At 39.2% G+C, this 18,269-nt stretch overlaps 2 protein-coding genes across 2 annotated transcripts; both read left to right on the top strand.

The window, feature by feature from the left end:
- The first annotated feature begins 562 nt into the window (after nucleotides 1-562).
- Nucleotides 563-3,830, top strand: LOC308329387 (uncharacterized protein). The gene is made up of 4 exons (XM_080783653.1): nucleotides 563-695; nucleotides 1,192-1,283; nucleotides 1,578-1,672; nucleotides 2,546-3,830. Exons 2-4 carry the CDS (start codon nucleotides 1,249-1,251, stop codon nucleotides 2,725-2,727), a joined length of 312 nt encoding a protein of 103 aa, XP_080639779.1. The 5' UTR covers nucleotides 563-695; nucleotides 1,192-1,248; the 3' UTR covers nucleotides 2,728-3,830.
- Nucleotides 3,831-4,379: 549 nt separating this feature from the next.
- Nucleotides 4,380-16,374, top strand: tpp1 (tripeptidyl peptidase I). The gene is made up of 13 exons (XM_080783973.1): nucleotides 4,380-4,449; nucleotides 4,899-4,973; nucleotides 5,297-5,436; nucleotides 5,943-6,093; nucleotides 6,493-6,614; nucleotides 8,113-8,291; nucleotides 9,623-9,821; nucleotides 10,435-10,623; nucleotides 11,138-11,210; nucleotides 11,709-11,829; nucleotides 13,044-13,205; nucleotides 13,365-13,490; nucleotides 14,025-16,374. The coding sequence occupies exons 1-13, from the start codon at nucleotides 4,439-4,441 to the stop codon at nucleotides 14,163-14,165; spliced, it is 1,689 nt and encodes a 562-aa protein (XP_080640099.1). The 5' UTR covers nucleotides 4,380-4,438; the 3' UTR covers nucleotides 14,166-16,374.
- The last annotated feature ends 1,895 nt before the right edge of the window (nucleotides 16,375-18,269 follow it).

Genomic DNA, 18,269 nt, shown 5'->3' with positions numbered 1-18,269 from the left:
ATGAAGTGGTTGCTCTGAAGAGAGATCAGGATATCACAAATGTTGTCAGTGGGAGGAGACGACTGATCAAGAGCCAAGGTGAGAATGTAGTCGAAGTGGAATGTGTACTTTCACCTTGTATGAAATAATTATTCCCAAAATAAAAATGTATACTCGGTTTGATGTATACGGTTTGTAAAGCAAATGCGGATACATCACAATTATTATATATTTTTTCTCCTGTGTTTAATGTATATTATAGGAAAATATTGTTTAACAGAATATTGCCTTGAGTCCAATCTGCTATTGTGGGTTTGGTTTGATTTTGTCTGTTCTTGCTGCTCATGTACTGGACAAGCCATCCTCCACCATTTACAATATGTGCAGGACAACTCCAGCATCCAAGGTTTTGGTGAGGCAGCGGTGGCCGAACGGTTTGCGGAGCGGTCTTGATATCGGAAGGTCGCTAGTTCGTATCCCCGGACCGGCACGTTAAAATTACCACCGCCCTTGGACAAGGCATTGAACCTCTACCATGAAATGTTCTATGAGCAGGGCCTGGCTGTAAACAAGTTAATGTAAAGTTTTATTTCTTGTAGGGACAACAACCTGCATTGTAGTAGTAGCATTGTAAAGAGTGTTTCCAATACTGTGCTCAAGACAACTTCTGGAAAGACGTACAATTTGGTGGGCAGGATGGCCATGCCAATGGACTGGTAAGTCAGCTAAAGAACATTTCAGATTTCATTTAGTAAAATAGTTTGTGAACTTGTTATTTTTCTGTATGTTTTGTGAACTTGTAGAACAGTGCAAAACATAGAAATGAAACCAACCAAGGAAATGTGACAGCAAAGTAGATGCAGATGGTAAACCCATGCTTTTATTTTCATTCACATTTGTACCCTAACCGTAACAGAATGGCAGTACGCATGTGCGAAACACAAGGAGATTGTAAAGCAAAAAACAAATACGAATAATTCAATGAAAATGACCCTGGAGATGTCTTGGGCACTAAATGTAGTAGAAGTAAAACTACTGAAAATAACATAATAAGCCAGGATATCTGTTAAATCCCTAATCCAAGTTTCAGGGCCTATTTAATTTAACTACCGATATCCTGGCTTAATATATCCTGGATCAGAGATTAATCGGTTTCATGAAAGCTGGTGCTAAATAAAGGTTATGATTTGTTCTGTTTTATCTTTGTCCTAGAATTGCCACAGTGTTTTTTTAAAGAAGTTCGCTGATGGATTCCCTGAAGACTGGAAAATGTTGTATGATAAATTCATGTCAGAATCAATAAAGTAAGTTGAATTCAGTCCATGTGGGGGAGGATGTTTTGTGTGATGTTCTATATTGGCAGAATCGGCTTTATTTGCTTTCGTCTATGTGCTAAGAGCCATTTCACCATACAAGGTAAATTAATTAGATGATTAATTTCTAATCAATGGAGCACTATATCTCGCCAACTAGTTACATCATGACAAAATAACTACACAACCCAAATCTCGATCGAAGTGTCCTGCTTCAGCATGTGTTAATGATGTGCAATTTCTGTCACAAATAATATTTATTTTTATCATCTATGCGAAATCCAGCTTGGAAACAGATGGCAAAGTCGTCAAGAGACAGTCAGAGAAAGCTGTCACCAACTATTCTGTGAAACGTCAGAGGCGGAATGTTAGCAGCACATGTAAGTATATGGCAAAATGAAATCAAAATCTAGTTGAAATGTGGCATGCTTAAATAAAAGGCCAAATTCAGGAATTAGAGTTGCTGAGCCTGTTTCGGGCCTTGTACACAACAATTCCAAGTTGCAGTACAAAATAGTCACACAGTAAAACATGCACTACTGTGGACCTCAAACATTTTCATGTCAAGGACTCCCTAGCCACTGTTATACAGTATGTAGCACATCCCCCCCCCTTCAACCTCCCAAAATTTGGACTTTTGGAATTTTGGTCCTCACAATTATCCAATATCTTAAAATAACAAGTTTGAGATTTGTAACAAAGCAAAAATGTGTGGATATTTAAAAAGGCACTACTGTAATGTAGATGTCTGTTTGATTAGTTAGTTTAATTAATAGTTGGAAATGGGAATTCCATAATGTGACTGCTCTGTATTTAACACAGAACTGCCCCCTAGTGGTGTAACATCTGGAGGCATGTAGGGAGATTGGAGGTGTGGAAGTTGTAATTGATTATTTTCTAGATGAGGATGTCTGAAGGGTGTTAATGTTTACAATTTGAACACAATTGTGGTGAGGACTGTTCCCTCTAGTTTGAACTGGTTGGTATTCTGACAAACGTCTTTTGAAGTAAACATAATGTATGGAGGTGAGAGGGGTAGGTGCTACCCCAAACAATATTGCACTATGTAAGGATATACTAGCCTGTGTATATCCTTACAGAGTAAGCAAACGAGTTCTGTTGAGAGAACGGCCACGAAATAATATTTTTAAAGCATGTTTGGACAGATGCTACGTACATAATGTTTATCTGGTGTCCTAGCTTCTTTGAGGCATTACATTGTTCTCTTTGCATTTCTATTTTCTGTTCTTCAGATGTCTCCTCACTCTCCTGTACTCCTACGTCCTCTGCGAAGACCGGTAATGTGTCCCGAAGTGGCCGTATGATAAAGACCCCTCTAGATTATTGGAGAGGTTGTCGGGTCATCGTGGGCAAAGACAAGAACGTCACAATTTATGATTCCTTTAATACAACCATCTGTCGTCCAGTAAGCTAATTACTAATTAACCTTGACATTGAACACACGTTGCTCTTAAATGTTACATGCTTGATGTAATTGACCTCTTTTACGTAGTCATATTGTCAGCTGAATATTACTTATGTTTCTAAAAAGATTTTCGTCGGTTTCATTAAACTGTTTTGTAGCCACATTCTTTGAGACCCATACTGTACAGGTAATTCGGGCCCGAGGTGTGGCCGCCATTATTGTTTAGGGCTAAAGACCATTGGAATTGCATTATGGAATCTACACGTTACATTTTATGTTTTTTCTGTGTCGTGAACTGCAAAAACAGCAGCAACAACGGGACGCCCAAATTAACTTTTTCGTTGTTCCGCAGCCACAAAATGGAACCGGAGACAGCGCAGCTACACCTTAGCGCACACCTTAGCTGGTGGATGGAAAAGAAGCTCCACCTCCGCGGCTGACTGACGCGACGGACACATTCCCGGAAACGCTCTCCTCCGTGTCAGTCAGCCGCGGGGGTGGAGCTTCTTTTCCATCCACCAGCTGTCTAAAAAGCCGGAATGACATCGGGCGTCAGCTTCTTCTGTCCGCGGCTGTGTGCTAAGGTGTAGCTGCGCTGACAGAAGAACACTACTCACATACAGGCATTTTGGGGCGTGGCCTCAGGCATCTCCGGGGAGTGTGTATGGACACACTGTTGCCTAATTTTGTTTATACCAGTGGGGTCCGGGAAAAAATAATTATATATTAAAAATATTATTGGAAAAATGTATACAAGGTCCCGCCAAACTAAAGGGGAATGATGAGGACCAGTGGTTTGAGGCAGAGCTTGCAAGGCCGAAAAGGTATGTTTTCTTAAATGTGAGTGAGGCCTTACAACCACAGAAAGAGATGGGTCTCATCATTCACAAAAAGTTCTTATGTTCCTGAGAAATGAGCCCATTAAAAAAACATAATCATAGATGTTACCCCCTCACACTTTTGCACAGGTGGTGTGGTTTTGAGGTTAGGTTTAGGCATTGGCTTCTGTGAGGTGCTAGAAATGTTTGTCAACTACTTGAAAATGTTTTCTTGTGATTTTATGTTGCATATATTTAAAATAAATTGAGTTTTCTACTACCTTACATTTTGTACTCGTGCTTCTATGATAAATATAATTTGACAAATTCTTTGTCAGCTAGCATAATAGGTCAGGGTATACCCCAGTCTTATCAGACTGGAATTCTACTACATAAGATACACAGAGTGTAAAATGAGCCATGTTAACCTGATACTGTCTTCTACCAGAAAATGACACCACCTTTATTGGCTTTGTCTGGGCGTTCAGGCCATTCGGGGTCGGGAGCATTTCACTTTTGCGGATTTAATGTTTTCAAATAAAGTTGAAATAATGTTATCTGAATGGCCAACGTTTTGTGTTCTAAAAGCACAATGTAATAAACTGTTATTTCACAGCAAATGTGTTGGATGATTTTACTTGGACAAGTTAGCAGATAGTAGATATTTTGACAATATTATGTCACGTGTATCTTGTTTTCTTTTTATAAACACAAGAGTGCACCCGTCTGACCCGTCACGTCTAGACAAACCAATCAGAAATTGAATGCCAAAAAGAAACACGCGAACCAGAGAGCTCTTTGCTTGTCACGTGATTCACGCTGTCATGTGACCATACCTCTATATCAGGCTTGTTTGCCTGACTGCAACAGCATAGCAGCCAGCAGGCAACGCATGGAATACAATGAGAACCCTGTGAGTGTTTTTTGTGTGTGATTTAGTTTTACATGATTTAATATAGGCTAGCACATTAGGTAAAACAGACTTCTCCGTTTTTTCTAAAATTTGTCTTACATGTATTGTACATCGTTACTATTCCATTCTTGGTATTTATCACTCGTGGGTTGATTTTGTTTTGACTTAAATATAAAGTATAGAAGTATAATAATGTATAATTAACTCAACTGGGTGTTTTAACTTTGACTAGAGCTCACATGAAGATAACACAGCGTGCATTGTGTGGCATAGATCTGACCTACTTAAATCACACAAAGGCTTTGCTATCATAACCTTGAAGATAAACACTTCCTGATTTCAAGAAATGGAAACGCTTTAGGTGCTTTGCACTGATTATGTGGCTGCGAGTGTGCCGGTGTGAGAGTTGTTTTATTGATTATTTATTGTTGTAATTATGTGGACTGCAGGCTGACCTTTACCACCGTCCTGATATGCATCAAGTTGGTTTGGAGTGGATACCTTGAGGCTGATCAAGATGTCCTGTAAGCAAACCCCTTGCCTCTACTTGTAACAATGTGTGCAATATCAAACGTCCAGTACTTGTGTAAACAAACTGTGTAATCTCAAAGTCAAAGGTCCAGTTTCTAGATTAAATAATTAGAGGAGAAGTGTAGTTTTGCTCTCTGTCTGAAATAGTTTTGTTCTGTCTGGAGAATTGATCCAATAATGGAATGTGTGGACTTTTAGAGACTCGCTGTAAGCACTGGACCAGGGCTACTTATACCTATGTATCCTAACAGTTTGAGTCTGATTTGGTTTATGATGATAAGGATATTACTTAGAAATGGCGTTCCCTTTTCTCTAGGGTACCAGAGGAATGGACTGATGTGGGCCGAGTCAGCCCCTTTGAGGAGCTGGAGTTGACACTTGCCCTGAAGCAGAACAATGTTGATCTGCTGGAAGAAAAACTCAGATTGTCATCGGACCCAAAATCACCACTGTATGGTAGGTAACCTTTTTACAAATCTTTGATTAAAAGAGAAACACTATTGTATTTGTTGAGCATTAATCCTCCAAATTGGCAAATTCTTCATTCAGTACATGTGAATATGAATCAACTTAACATTGGACACAAATGGGACTCTGGCTATTCTTCTGGCACTAATCTTTTGATTTCTAGATCTGGGTTGTGAAGCTTTGACTTAAGACAAAGTTAGTTTCCCTCTGTTTTTACAAAATTCACCCACAAATGGCGCACCACTCTTTGTCTCATTGATGAGACGTTGTTTACAAGTTTGTACAGTATATGCTGATGAGGCACAATTATTCTCTTGCGTTGACCCACTTTCACACAGCACAGCAGCTGTGCTATTCCACTAGACCTGAACTCGTTTATCATCATGCCCCAGTTAATTCAGAGGTGAAAAACACCTGCCCTTGTCCTCCACTTTAACTGTTGGCCGAGCACAATGACTAAATTAAATCTCCTTTTTTAAATGTATCCTCCACAGGCAAGCACCTGAGCTTAGATGAAGTCACTATCCTTGTGTCTCCGTCTGACTTGACTCAGAAGCTGATACATTATTGGCTACAGAGTCATGGCGTTACGAACTGCCTGACTATTCGCACTCAGGACTTCCTACAGTGTACCATGAGTGCAGAGTAAGTGCATAACTTTAAACATGATTTAGAACCACAATAAAAGCCGTAACGGCTGACTGTTGAGTACAACATTTCTTCAATTGTGTGAAAATGTGTCATGTGAGGTAGTTCCCTTTCCCTTTGGAAACCGCTATCTTCTGCCTCAAATTGAAGTTCCTTAATTTGACAATACATATACATTGGATGTCACAATAAGAACTCCTGATGCTCCCATCTGTAGCACAGTGACCGTATTTAACCTGTGATGGCTAACCTTGAGATGGAATGAGACCACAAATGGACTTATGAATTATTAATTCCAGTGTTGATCTATGCTACCATATATATATTATTGAATGTGTTAAACTGATCCTCTTGGATGTACATAAATAGTTTATTTGTTTGTTTGTCCCGTTTCAGGGTCGCAGAGACGCTGCTTCCAGGCAGCAAGTTCCACCGATACGTCAGGGATGGTCAGACTGTGGTGAGGTCATCATCTCCATACTCGGTCCCTGATGCTGTTCATCAGCACCTTGACTTTGGTAAGCACCCGTCTTGTACTTTCATGAATAAAAACATTATTTTAGTGATTGTCAATCTGTGGGACAAGGCATGCTGGTTGGCTGTGAGGATATTGCAAGTGGGACCCAAATTCAAGTGGGCCCTGATCCAGGAAAGGTTGAGAACCATTGTAATATTAATACAACTGGCATATCTGCAATTTTTGGAGTTGATCTTTCATTGAGAGATTTCAACCCCAGTGTCAGGTTTGACATTTGAATCAGACAGCAGTAGATGGCCATTTTAGCTGCAGTCCAGAGTCAGACATTGGGAGCTGTCGTGACACTTTCAGGGTTGATCCACAGCCCCCCCCTGGGTTAGTGAAGTTGAAGTGTCCTTGAGCAAGACCCCTAACTGCTCGCTATGAGCAGGTTAGTTAGTGTATTGCATGGTTTCCTCCACCGTTGGTGTGTGTTTGAATTTAATTTACAGTATATTGCAAAGCACTTTACATTGTTTCAATGGAGACACACAGGGACTACAAATTTCATGTCCCCAAATGAGACAGTGGCCTCACTTCAGTTCTGTTAGAAACGGTGTACTGCAGCTGTCAATGCAATTCCTATGAGAAGCATCATAAAATAGTAAAAATACCCTAATTTCACTGCTTGATTACTGAGGCTGTAGTAATTTTTTTTTTTTGTGTTCTAAGATTTGTCCTTTTTAATGTCTCATACCTGCCAATATACAACCCACAATGTACTATAATATACTACATCAGTGTGTCAAACGGGGTGCAGGCTTTAGTTTAGACTAGTCATTGGTCAGACAGTCATTAGTCCGACATCAAAAGTGCTAGCATTTTAAATATCAAGTTAAAGTGGTCGCATGGTATATACGTCATGGTTGCATCCCTTGAGGTTTTCAAGGAGGTTGTTTTATAGGCTGTTTATTTGTGGAAAATGATCCAAACAGCATCTTGCAATACTAATTATTAATACTAATCTGGAGAATTCACTAGGTAGTTGAAATTGTCGGGATATGTCACTCCTCCATTTTGTTGGGGTTTGGGTTATTTCCCCAATCAGCCAAGTTAAAACTAAGTTATCATGTACCGGTCTGTTTATGTATATTATGCCCGTCAACATAATATACATGAAGTCGCGATTCGGGTTGTAGCCTCGTAAAGACGGTGACGTCACTGAAATGTGACTACTTGAAATGTGAAACATGTCCTCTATTGAGAAAACAAGAAGATATGTTCACAAAGACATATTTTTATTCAAATCAATATAGTCTTCACTTAATTTCATATTATTTTAAAAGTAGGCTAACTACAGTTGAATTTCTATGGCTGGCCAGCAGTACACCGTTCTAACGGACCAGAAGTGGGGCCGCTGTCTCATTTGGGGGTGTGAAATTTGTAGTCCCCGTGTGTGTCTATTGCTTCTCCCATCGGGATATAGAGACAACGAACATACAACTTGCAGATTGTAGATTCAAACATCATATATCATAATTTTTCAAAAACTCATACAGTTGGAGGGGTTCATCGCTTCCCACCCAAAGGACAAAGCACAGCCTTATCCAATAGGAGGCACAGGCACTACAAGCCAAGGCTGCACGTTGGTGTGACACCTTCCATTCTGAGAGAACGCTACAACTTGACTGCAGCTGATGTGGGATCAGGAGACAACAACAGCCAGGCTGTAGCGCAGGTACTTCATGTCTGCATTTCCTCTTTTGGGCTCGTCATTTTTGTTAAATATTTGAAAAGGGCACATCTACAAACTCTTGAAAGAATTGGGCTTAGTGGTTAAAATAGTGCAGGCCTTTAGGGATATTTCATGCTAATTCGTCTAAACACGGCACATTTTGCACATATGTAGCCCGCCCCAGGGCATGCTCTAATGATTTAGCTAGGGCGCCCGAGCCGGCGACCTTGGGAAACTTTGACAGCTGCTGAAAGTTGGTGTGTATATATATATATAAGGCAACATTTTCAATTTCATTATGCTTAAGTAGCGGGTGACATGTCAAACTAGGGGGTTTTCATGCTTCTAAATCCATTGCGAGCATTCGTTTTGCACGACAAACACTCCTTGGACTAACTGATGACCACACAAATTTGATGAGGTCATCACATTTGCCTAATGGCCGAATTTAGCTCAAGGAGTGTTTTTGTAGCCTGGGTTCCAGGTTGATTCGCTGCGTTTCGTGGATTTGAATTGTCACTTCGCTACTGAGTAGTGAATGACAAAACGGAGTGACGAACACGATTCACTGAACGCAGTGATTCAGGCTAGAACCCAGGCTATGTTCTTCGTGCAAAACTAATGCTTGGAAACGGCACCCTCTTTTCCATTGAATTTGCGTCAACAATCTGTCTTGAGAGGTTACTCAGGTTAGTGGTTTCCAAACAATGTAATGGTCAGTCACCCCCTGAGACAGCCTACAGTACATCCTGCTGACTACCCCCAATACAACAGGGGAAGAATATTAAAATGTATTTATTATTTTCTAATTTAGCATAATCTTTTTTCCCACCAGAAAATGTGAAGGGTTTCTATTACTGACTGTTTATTTTTCTGTGACATTCCTTCAATAAAATGAAATAAATCCACCAGGGGGGTGGAGCATCACTCAGAAAATAAAAGAGGCAAGAGTAGTTTAATAGTAGTTCAGTTAGCCATTTGTGTTAATGCTCCAACTAAACCTGGATAATAAAGTTATTAATTTTAAGTAAGGATCACCCCTCCTAACAGGTGGAGATTAAAGTGTATTGCGTAAAACACATTGAGTCATGGGCATTTGAGTGTGATTTTTCCTGATCCTGCATTTGGCTAGAAATCTATCAATGCGTTAAAATGTAATGATGCATCATTCGGTACTGATCCATGGAATGCAGACACTTCCTCGAAAATGAAACCAAATGCTTTCGAAGATTGTTGATTAACATCAAGTATGCTATGAGTCGTAGTCAATGGGCTAAACATGCCAGACCACTGGTGTAGTTATTTAATGTTAATGAATTGATCTTAATTTCCAGTTCTTGGAGCAGTACTACCACCCTGCAGACCTGGCTGAGTTCATGAGCATGTTTGGCAGGAGCTTCCAGCACCTGTCCAAAGTGGACCGGGTTGTGGGCACCCAGGGAGCAGGCAAGGCTGGTCTGGAGGCTAGCCTGGATGTAGAATATATCATGAGTACCGGGGCAAACATCTCTACATGGGTTTTCACAAACCCAGGTATGTGTAGATGATCAACAAACGGCATAATGGCAATACAGGCTAAATATTCAGTTTTAAGTTGTGGTTCAGTGTGCCGTCTTTTTCCATGGATGCATGCCTTTGTGTGCTGAACTATACATTATTCAGTAACGTACGGGTTGAGCACATTGTTTCCTATTGCTTAGGGTTTATGTTGGAGAAATTCACATCCCAGGTTTTGTTCATGCTTCACTTTCAATCCGGCATCTCTATTTTTGTCATGTCTGTATTTAAAACAAACAATCCAAGTAGTCCTGTAGCTACGGTGTCAGTATTGCTGCTGCGCTTGACGCCGCAGTTATGATTGCCGCTCTGGATTCGACTAGATTGTTGTGTAACTCTTTTAAAGTATTAAATGGGGCTAGTGGGGAAACATCTACAGTATAGAGGGTATGCGCATGCATAAAGTGCATTAAACAATGTTAAACTCACCCTATCAGAAAGGACTTTTCTTTTTGGATGTATGGACTGTCGAAGCCAGAAAGTACTTTGTTGCCACTCTGTAGACGTTCCCGCATATCTTCTGGGTATGATGATGTGTCACGCATAGTCGCATACCCTCTATATTTTCATATTTTCCCTTATCGTCTAGGTCGTCATGAGTCCCAGGAGCCTTTCCTCCAGTGGATGATTCTGCTCAGCAACATGTCTGACTTGCCCTGGGTACACACCATCAGCTATGGCGATGATGAGGACAGCCTATCTGTGGCGTACATGACGCGCATTAACACTGAGTTCATGAAGGCTGGAGTCAGGGGTGTCTCTTTGCTCTTTGCTTCAGGTTAGTCTTTGGTACACGGCCCACATCTTTCCATCAAAGTACACCACCTCTACCGTCCTCCATCCACCAGTGCCACCTGCTAGTCTGTGTCTCCGAGAGCAAAGAAAGAGGAGGCTCCTCAAGCCGCTTAGAGCGAGGATGACTAAGGATACATCAAGTCTATCCTTCATGTCTCCTTCGCTTTTTCATCTGAATGCATGACTATCTGTTTTTCCCTTTCCCAGATTGCGCCCCTGGTCAAAATAAGCTTTATTCAACAGCCCATAATCAAAGACCTGATTATCGCGGTAACATAATGTCTTCTCTGGGTAAAAGCAAAGACGAACGAACACATCATTTTCCCACATCCGGTTCCGGTGGAACCTTGAAAAATGGAGGCCCCTGTTATTAACATTCTAGCAGTCACAGTGACTTCTTTAGAGCCAATAAGCACGTATAAGCAAAATGTGTCTATTGTGAAACCAGTGTTCTGGAAGCTTTTGCCTAATGTTTTATTTACTTTAATCTCACGTAGGTGACAGTGGCGCTGGCTGCAGACATTTGACCAAAGGAGAGAACTCCTTCAGGCCAAGCTTCCCTGCCTCTAGGTAAAACATCAAAGCCTCAAGACGAAGTTAAAAACGGCCTACAATATTGGAATGTGTTCATCGTTTCCATTGGGCAGAGACCTCGTATCTCCCATGTTTCAACCTTTTTGTGAGCTTGTGGATCTATTTTTACTATTTTTGAAAAGGTATTTTATTTTCATTTAACCGTTATTTATACAGGAGAACTCCCATTGGGATATAATGAGATTTGAATGGTAATATAACGAGGGACAGGGGGAGCCCTATTTAAATTGTTTTAAGTTGAAAGTGGTTATGACTGTCTATGGGTTTTAGAGATATTGAACGAAGGAAATTATTAACAAGAGCTTGTGATTAAATAACTGCCGGTACACTGGATTCACTGGAACACGGGTTCATCTTTTAATTTCCTGTAAAGTAATTGTGACGTGAACATACAAGGCGTCCAACTTTCCATTGGACGTCATGTAAAAGTGATGATGTAATAATCATTCTCTAATACTAACCTGTTTCCTCCAGTCCATATGTGACCACGGTTGGAGGAACTTCATTCAAGAACCCTTTTAAAGTGACTTATGAAGTGACGGATTACATTAGTGGAGGAGGTTTCAGCAACATCTTCAAGATGCCCGACTACCAGGTACAGTCTGCTTGACATTGGTATTGACTCTAACTGAACCACACGTTAACATATAGAGAGGGTATGCGTGTGACGTCGTCATCAAACCCGGAAGTTATGCAGGAACTCCTACTGAGTGGCAAAAAAACTACTTTCTGGCCTTGACGGCCCATACATCCAAACAGAAAAGTCCTATCTGATTGCATTAAACAATGGTAAACTCACTTTGCCTCTCACTTTGTTACTCGATTTCCCATTCACTTCATGCATGTGCATACCCTCTATTGTCACTGTCGGGTGGAAACCTTGTATGAATGAATGAATGAATTTTTATTTTCATGTCGTTAAGACCCCATCCCTTACGGGATTATAAGACACCAACAACATAAATAAACACTATCACGTTCACTTCCCACACAGAAGTTACACGAAGTATTTGATCAAAACAAAAACAGAAATAAGCATTATCATAAAATAAAATACATCACATAAGTTTTCTTTGTCCGTATGTCCCAAGCTTTCTCTATATATTCTGCTAATGCAAATATCTTTTGTTTGAAAATCCATCTCAGTCGCTCTGCATCACTTAACCACATCAGATCTATATTTTTACATCTGTTAAATAACTTTTGACGTAGCTCATGATACAACGGGCAATAGAATAGAAGAGAAAATGGAACTCATTCTCTATCATTTATATCACATATAGGTGCAAATACGTTCTTCTTCTGTAACTCCTCTATACCTCCCAGTCTCAAGGTGCAAGGGCAAGATCCCAGAACGAAGTTGGGCACATGGGGATCTTTGTCTTTTGGATAATGGGGCACAAACATACTTTTCACTAGCGTAACAGCTTTTTATCGTAACAAATGTTCTCCGCTTTGGTTTGTACAATATGTCCTGTGACCATTTGTTCTGAAATAAACTATAAAGTGTGTCTTTAACCATGGAGATGTTTACAACCCTGTTATTTAGAAATGTAACCCAGTTCGTACAAGAGTGTCCTCTATTGCACTTGCCCATGCACCTTTTACTGATACATCCCAGTTGAAAATCTTCCTAACAACTCTGTTCTCTGGCATTCTGATTAGTCGGTTCCATAAGGCCATCATGCTGCCTCTCTCCACCTTATCTCACACAGCTCCCAACCCATGTCTCCTGTTATTGCCAATACAGGCGCAAATTTATGCATGTGTAAGTGTGCTTGTATTTATACGTCTTATGTGCTCCCACAGGCAAATGCAGTGGCAGGTTACCTGAAGGCCACAGCAGCCGGCCTACCACCACAGACCTACTTCAACACAAGTGGAAGGGCCTATCCAGATCTGGCTGCGCTGTCTGATAACTATTGGGTGGTCAGTAACCGCGTACCCATCCCCTGGGTCTCTGGGACCTCGGTAAGTAGCTGCAGCATACTTACTTTTATGTATTTTGGTGATGTATCGCATGTCATATTTTGGATTGTTATATTGACCATAATAAGAATTGGAAGTGTTGTGATATTTCCAAATTTGGTTTCCCTTTTCAAATGGCGTCGTCTATACTGCTCCTTCCAGGCATCGACCCCAGTTGTTGGAGGAATGTTGTCTCTGATTAATGATCAACGCCTGCTGAAAGGCCTACCTGTGCTAGGCTTCCTCAACCCTCGTCTCTACCAGTTGAAGGGACAGGCCCTCTTTGATGTAATTATTATACTTTCTGCTACTTTCTACTTGCCTACTGTAGGTCAATGAGAAGGGCTTTAACACAAAACACAAAATGTGATTGTTTTTTATTCCATTTTTGAATCTTTACTGTGCTTGGTGACTAGTAGCATGTCGTCAAAGAAACTATAAGTCATACTGTATCATCAAACAAGTTAGTTTATTTTTTAATGTCATATTTCAACATTTTAATCTAAAGTGTGCATGTATACACACTATTTTAAGAAGTATAGGCTAAATTATGTAATTTAGATCGCATATTTTGTAGACCTAGCATTGTATAGTTTATACTTATAGTTCATCATACAGATCTACTGTTGGACGGAGGTTCTTGGCTTACTTTTAATCCTAGATGATTTCTGTATGTATTGTGTATTACCTTGTTCTTGCTTACTGTAAATCGCTCTGGATTAAGAGCGTCTGCTAAATGCCTAAATTGAACTGTACTGTGATTTCATAATTAGTTTTTTTTTTGTAAGTTATACTAAACTGAATAATGTTCATCATTCACAGGTGACTGAGGGCTGTCACCTAAGCTGTCTGGATGAAAAGGTTCAGGGGAAGGGTTTCTGTGCTGCACCATCATGGGACCCCGTTACAGGCTGGGGAACTCCAAACTACCCTGCTCTGCTGGCTGCCCTGTTGGATAAGTGAAGCCTTGCTAATGGACTGGCAGAGAGGTCTTGAATCCCAAACCAAGCTTCTACGTATGTCTGACATAGACGTTAAAGGGTTAGTTCAGATTTTTGTACTTAAAGCTGTAGGAAATACTTGCCATTTAATATAGTGGTTGCAAAGGTATTTATTGATTGCCTGAGTCCCGTGTTGGGGGACCCCTCTGTCACATGGAACTATGGTTTTGTGCTGCTTCTGGCGTAGTGATACAAACAATAGTTCCATGTGACAGATGCAAACAATAGTTCCATGTGACAGACGGGTCAAAGTTGAAAGAATAGGTCAACGATAAAAATTACACTAGTTTTGTGGCCCCACCAAATGACCGGAACTACTTAATATTCACCTAAAACAAACCAGCACTTCGGCACCACGGGACTCTAATAATCAATCAATACCTTTGCGACCACTATATTATTGGCAAGTATTTCCTACAAGTATTTCCAACAGCGAAGTCCAAAAATTAACTAACTCTTAAGGGAAGTTAAAGGGATATTTCACTTTAAAAAAAACCTTTTTTTTGTTGCTTGATTCAGTAATTAGATATTTGATATTCATTTTAGCTGCCCTGCCCCCTTCCTATACAAACCCATTATAACTTAAAACTCCATTTTAACCATGATGGATTCATCAAAAACCTAAATGTTTTTCTGTTGACTGATATTGTTCTAATACGTGAGGGGCCGTGGTTTTTCAGTGTATTTATTTTTAATAATTCTTTAATAAATGACAAACTACGGCCCCTCATGTATTAGAAGGACATTATCAGTCAACAGATTATAGGTTGGGTATTTTCGATGAATTTATAATGGGTTTGTATAGGAAGGGGGCGGGCAGCTAAAATGAATATCAAATATCTAAATACTACTGAAGCAACTTAAAAAATGTCTGGGGTGTTCACATAAGCCTGAGTAGATGATAAAATGACTTTTTGTTTTTGGTGAAATATCCCTTTTTAAGTCTTGGATATTTGTGATTTAATCATGGTTACATCCACTAGTCCTCTGTGATGACTGAGTAGACTTTATTTTATTTTATCAAGTAACTGAAAACTGAGCTGGGATTCAGAATACTACCGCTTCTGTTGATATACTGTACTACTGCATTTACCTGTTACTACTGTTCCTTGCACCCCAACAACCTCTTCACCCTGGCCTGTACATTTTAAAGCCAAAATATTAATGTTAACAAGCAGAATAGCTTGCGAAAGTGCTCTTTAATCCCAAACCAAGCTTCTATCTTCATCTGCTGTCATAATTAGTCTGATTGTAAACACAGAAATGAAAGATTGTTCTAAAACTTGGGATCTCCAGTCCGGTTTCTTCTTGATGTTAAATGCAGAGGAAACTCAGGAACTTGGTGGTATATTATCATTGAACTTTAGTTGTTTAATGGTTATTTTTGCATCAAGTAACTTACAACTGCAATACTTTGGGATTTGGCATACTAATAATAATACACCCCCCCCCCCCCCCTGAGAATAGCATCGAAAGAGGTGTGATGCAGACCTTTTAAGCAAAGCCTTTAATTTTTCCTACCATGTTTTAAGAATACAAATGATTATGCAGATATATCTTTGTGCATTTGAGTGAAACGTACATCTGTAAATCCACACCGATTAGCCTGTATACAATACAGAGTGCCACCAAACATGGCAGGTTTATATATTTATGTGAATCTGTTTTTCATATTTTAGCACGCAGTTCTTCTCAGGTTGGGTTTGTAGATCGTTAACGATCGTCAAAACTACTTTTCTTGTGGCGACTACTCCCAAATTATTTGCTGTACTAAACCAGCCTAATGAACCAGCAATATTGGTAGGTAGCATTATTCCTCTAGTTATCAATTCATGTAACAATGTTTGCATGCGTGTTCTCAGATTTCAATAAAAATGCTATGCTCTGACTGTGACATTTGAACATTATGTGGTGGACCATTTTGATTAAAATATTTTAGGAGGATCAATGTAATTTTAAATTGGTTTGTATTTTTAAGACACGTTGATCACGAACTGTTGCGGTGTTTAGCCTACCAAATGTACTTTACAAGTAAATGTTATGCAATTGTAAATCAGTCCACCAGCATTGTTGCACTTCTTTTTACTTTTATTACTGTAAATAATGTACCTCTGCAAGTATTATGTACTGTATGTTTGTCAACATTTAATAAAGTTGAAATGTATTTTGAATTGTGAGCTTATACTTTCTCTTCAAATTACGTACGATATGGGCTATAGCCCACGGTCCAAAATGATGAGAAACGCGGCAAACTTTTTTTTCCAAAATTTAAAAAAACATGGGCTATAACCCATCGTTTTTTTTTCATTTTTTCATTTTTTTCAAATCCTCAAAAATGATGAAAAACGGCGTGCCATAGTATGCCGTACGATATGGGCTATAGCCCATGGTCCAAAATGATGAGAAACGAGGCTAACTTTTTTTTCCAAAATTTCAAAAAACATGGGCTATAACCCATCGTTTTTGTCATTTCGTCATTTTTTTCAAATCTTCAAAAATGATGAAAAACGGCGCGCTATAGTATGCCGTACGATATGGGCTATAGCCCATGGTCCAAAATGATGAGAAACGAGGCTAACTTTTTTTTCCAAAATTTCAAAAAACATGGGCTATATATAGCTGTGATTACAATATCAATTTAAAATGTATTACCCATTTCTTGTTTCCTGTTTTCCACTTCATGATAAATGCTTTTATGTGATGTATTCCCATGCTTTTGTTCTTGCTTAATGTAAATCGCTCTGGATTAAGAGCGTCTGCTAAATGCCTAAATTGTAAAATTGTAAATTGTCCCCTTGCGCGCAGGGTCCGGCCCATTCCTCTCATGTCATATGACGAGCATTTAACTTTTAATATCACAATTATTGTAGCTAATCTTTAACTGAATCTGGAAGTATTCCTTTATTAAATGATTCTTCATAGTCTGGAATTGTAACTGATTAATTTTCTTTTGTGACTTTCGCCTTTATTTTATATGGAGGGACAGTCAGTGGTGTAAACTTTATTTATATAGCACATTTCATACATAAAATGCAACTCTGTCACATTCTGTCTCTCCCTCAGTCTCCACACTGGCCTCCCATATCCCATTCCAGCACACCCAGTTCCATTTACACACCTGTCAACTACCTAATCAGCCCAGCAGTGAACACTTCTCCAATCAACCTGCTCACTATAAAACTGGACTCAGTACAAACACTCATTGTCAGTTCATAACCTGTGTCACAGATGTCCTGCCTGTTCATGTGTTGACTTTGATGTCATTCTGATTCATGCCTGATTCCTACCTGCATTCCCCTGTGTAAGATATCTCGTAATTCTTTATTAAATACTTTATTATTATACTCTAGTTTGTTGTGACTTTGCTCCTGGGTTCAACTCTGTCTGCATCCTTGACAACTAAAGTACTTCACATATTAAACTTTATTTATATAGCACATGTCCTACATAAAATGCAACTCAAAGTACTTGAGTAAATAAAATAAAATAAAAAATAACAAGCAGCGGAATGCCAGAAACAAAAAGTAGGTCAATCTACAATTAGCAAATAAAAATAGCAATACAAAACTAAAACATTAAAAATGGTAAGGAAATTTGTATTGGATAATACATTTTAAATTGATATTATTAGATATTCAACTTTATTGACATTTATAATTAAATTGGTGTCTTTACACTGTAGAATCCATTGTTGTTTGTTTCTGTTGCTTAACTCTGTTGCTTTAACTACATATAAGTGTCTATTTGTTTGTCTCTAAATGTTTTGATGAATTGAACAATGCCCTTTGTTCAATTCATGCCATACTATAGCACGCCGTTTTTCATCATTTTTGAGGATTTGAAGAAAATTCAAAATTTCAAAAAACATGGGTTATAGCCCATCGTTTTTTGAATTTTTGAAAAAAATGTTATCCTCATTTTTCATCATTTTTGAACATGGGCTATAGCCCCTACCGTACGGCATACTATAGCACGCCGTTTTTCATCATTTTTGAGGATTTGAAGAAAATTCAAAATTTCAAAAAACATGGGTTATAGCCCATCGTTTTTTGAATTTTTGAAAAAA

The sequence above is a fragment of the Protomyctophum bolini genome (genome assembly GCF_963924005.1).
Source record: "Protomyctophum bolini genome assembly, chromosome: 15".
Classification (NCBI taxonomy): Eukaryota; Metazoa; Chordata; class Actinopteri; order Myctophiformes; family Myctophidae; genus Protomyctophum; species Protomyctophum bolini.
This window is presented reverse-complemented; position numbering and strand designations above follow the sequence as displayed.

Coding starts and splice junctions, on each gene's coding strand:
- LOC308329387 (XM_080783653.1), top strand. CDS start 1,249: ATGTTGTATGATAAATTCATGTCAGAATCAATAAA. Junction 1,284..1,577: donor TTCATGTCAGAATCAATAAA/GTAAGTTGAATT, acceptor TGCGAAATCCAG/CTTGGAAACAGATGGCAAAG. Junction 1,673..2,545: donor GCGGAATGTTAGCAGCACAT/GTAAGTATATGG, acceptor TCTGTTCTTCAG/ATGTCTCCTCACTCTCCTGT.
- tpp1 (XM_080783973.1), top strand. Junction 4,974..5,296: donor GAGGCTGATCAAGATGTCCT/GTAAGCAAACCC, acceptor CCTTTTCTCTAG/GGTACCAGAGGAATGGACTG. Junction 6,615..8,112: donor TCATCAGCACCTTGACTTTG/GTAAGCACCCGT, acceptor AAACTCATACAG/TTGGAGGGGTTCATCGCTTC.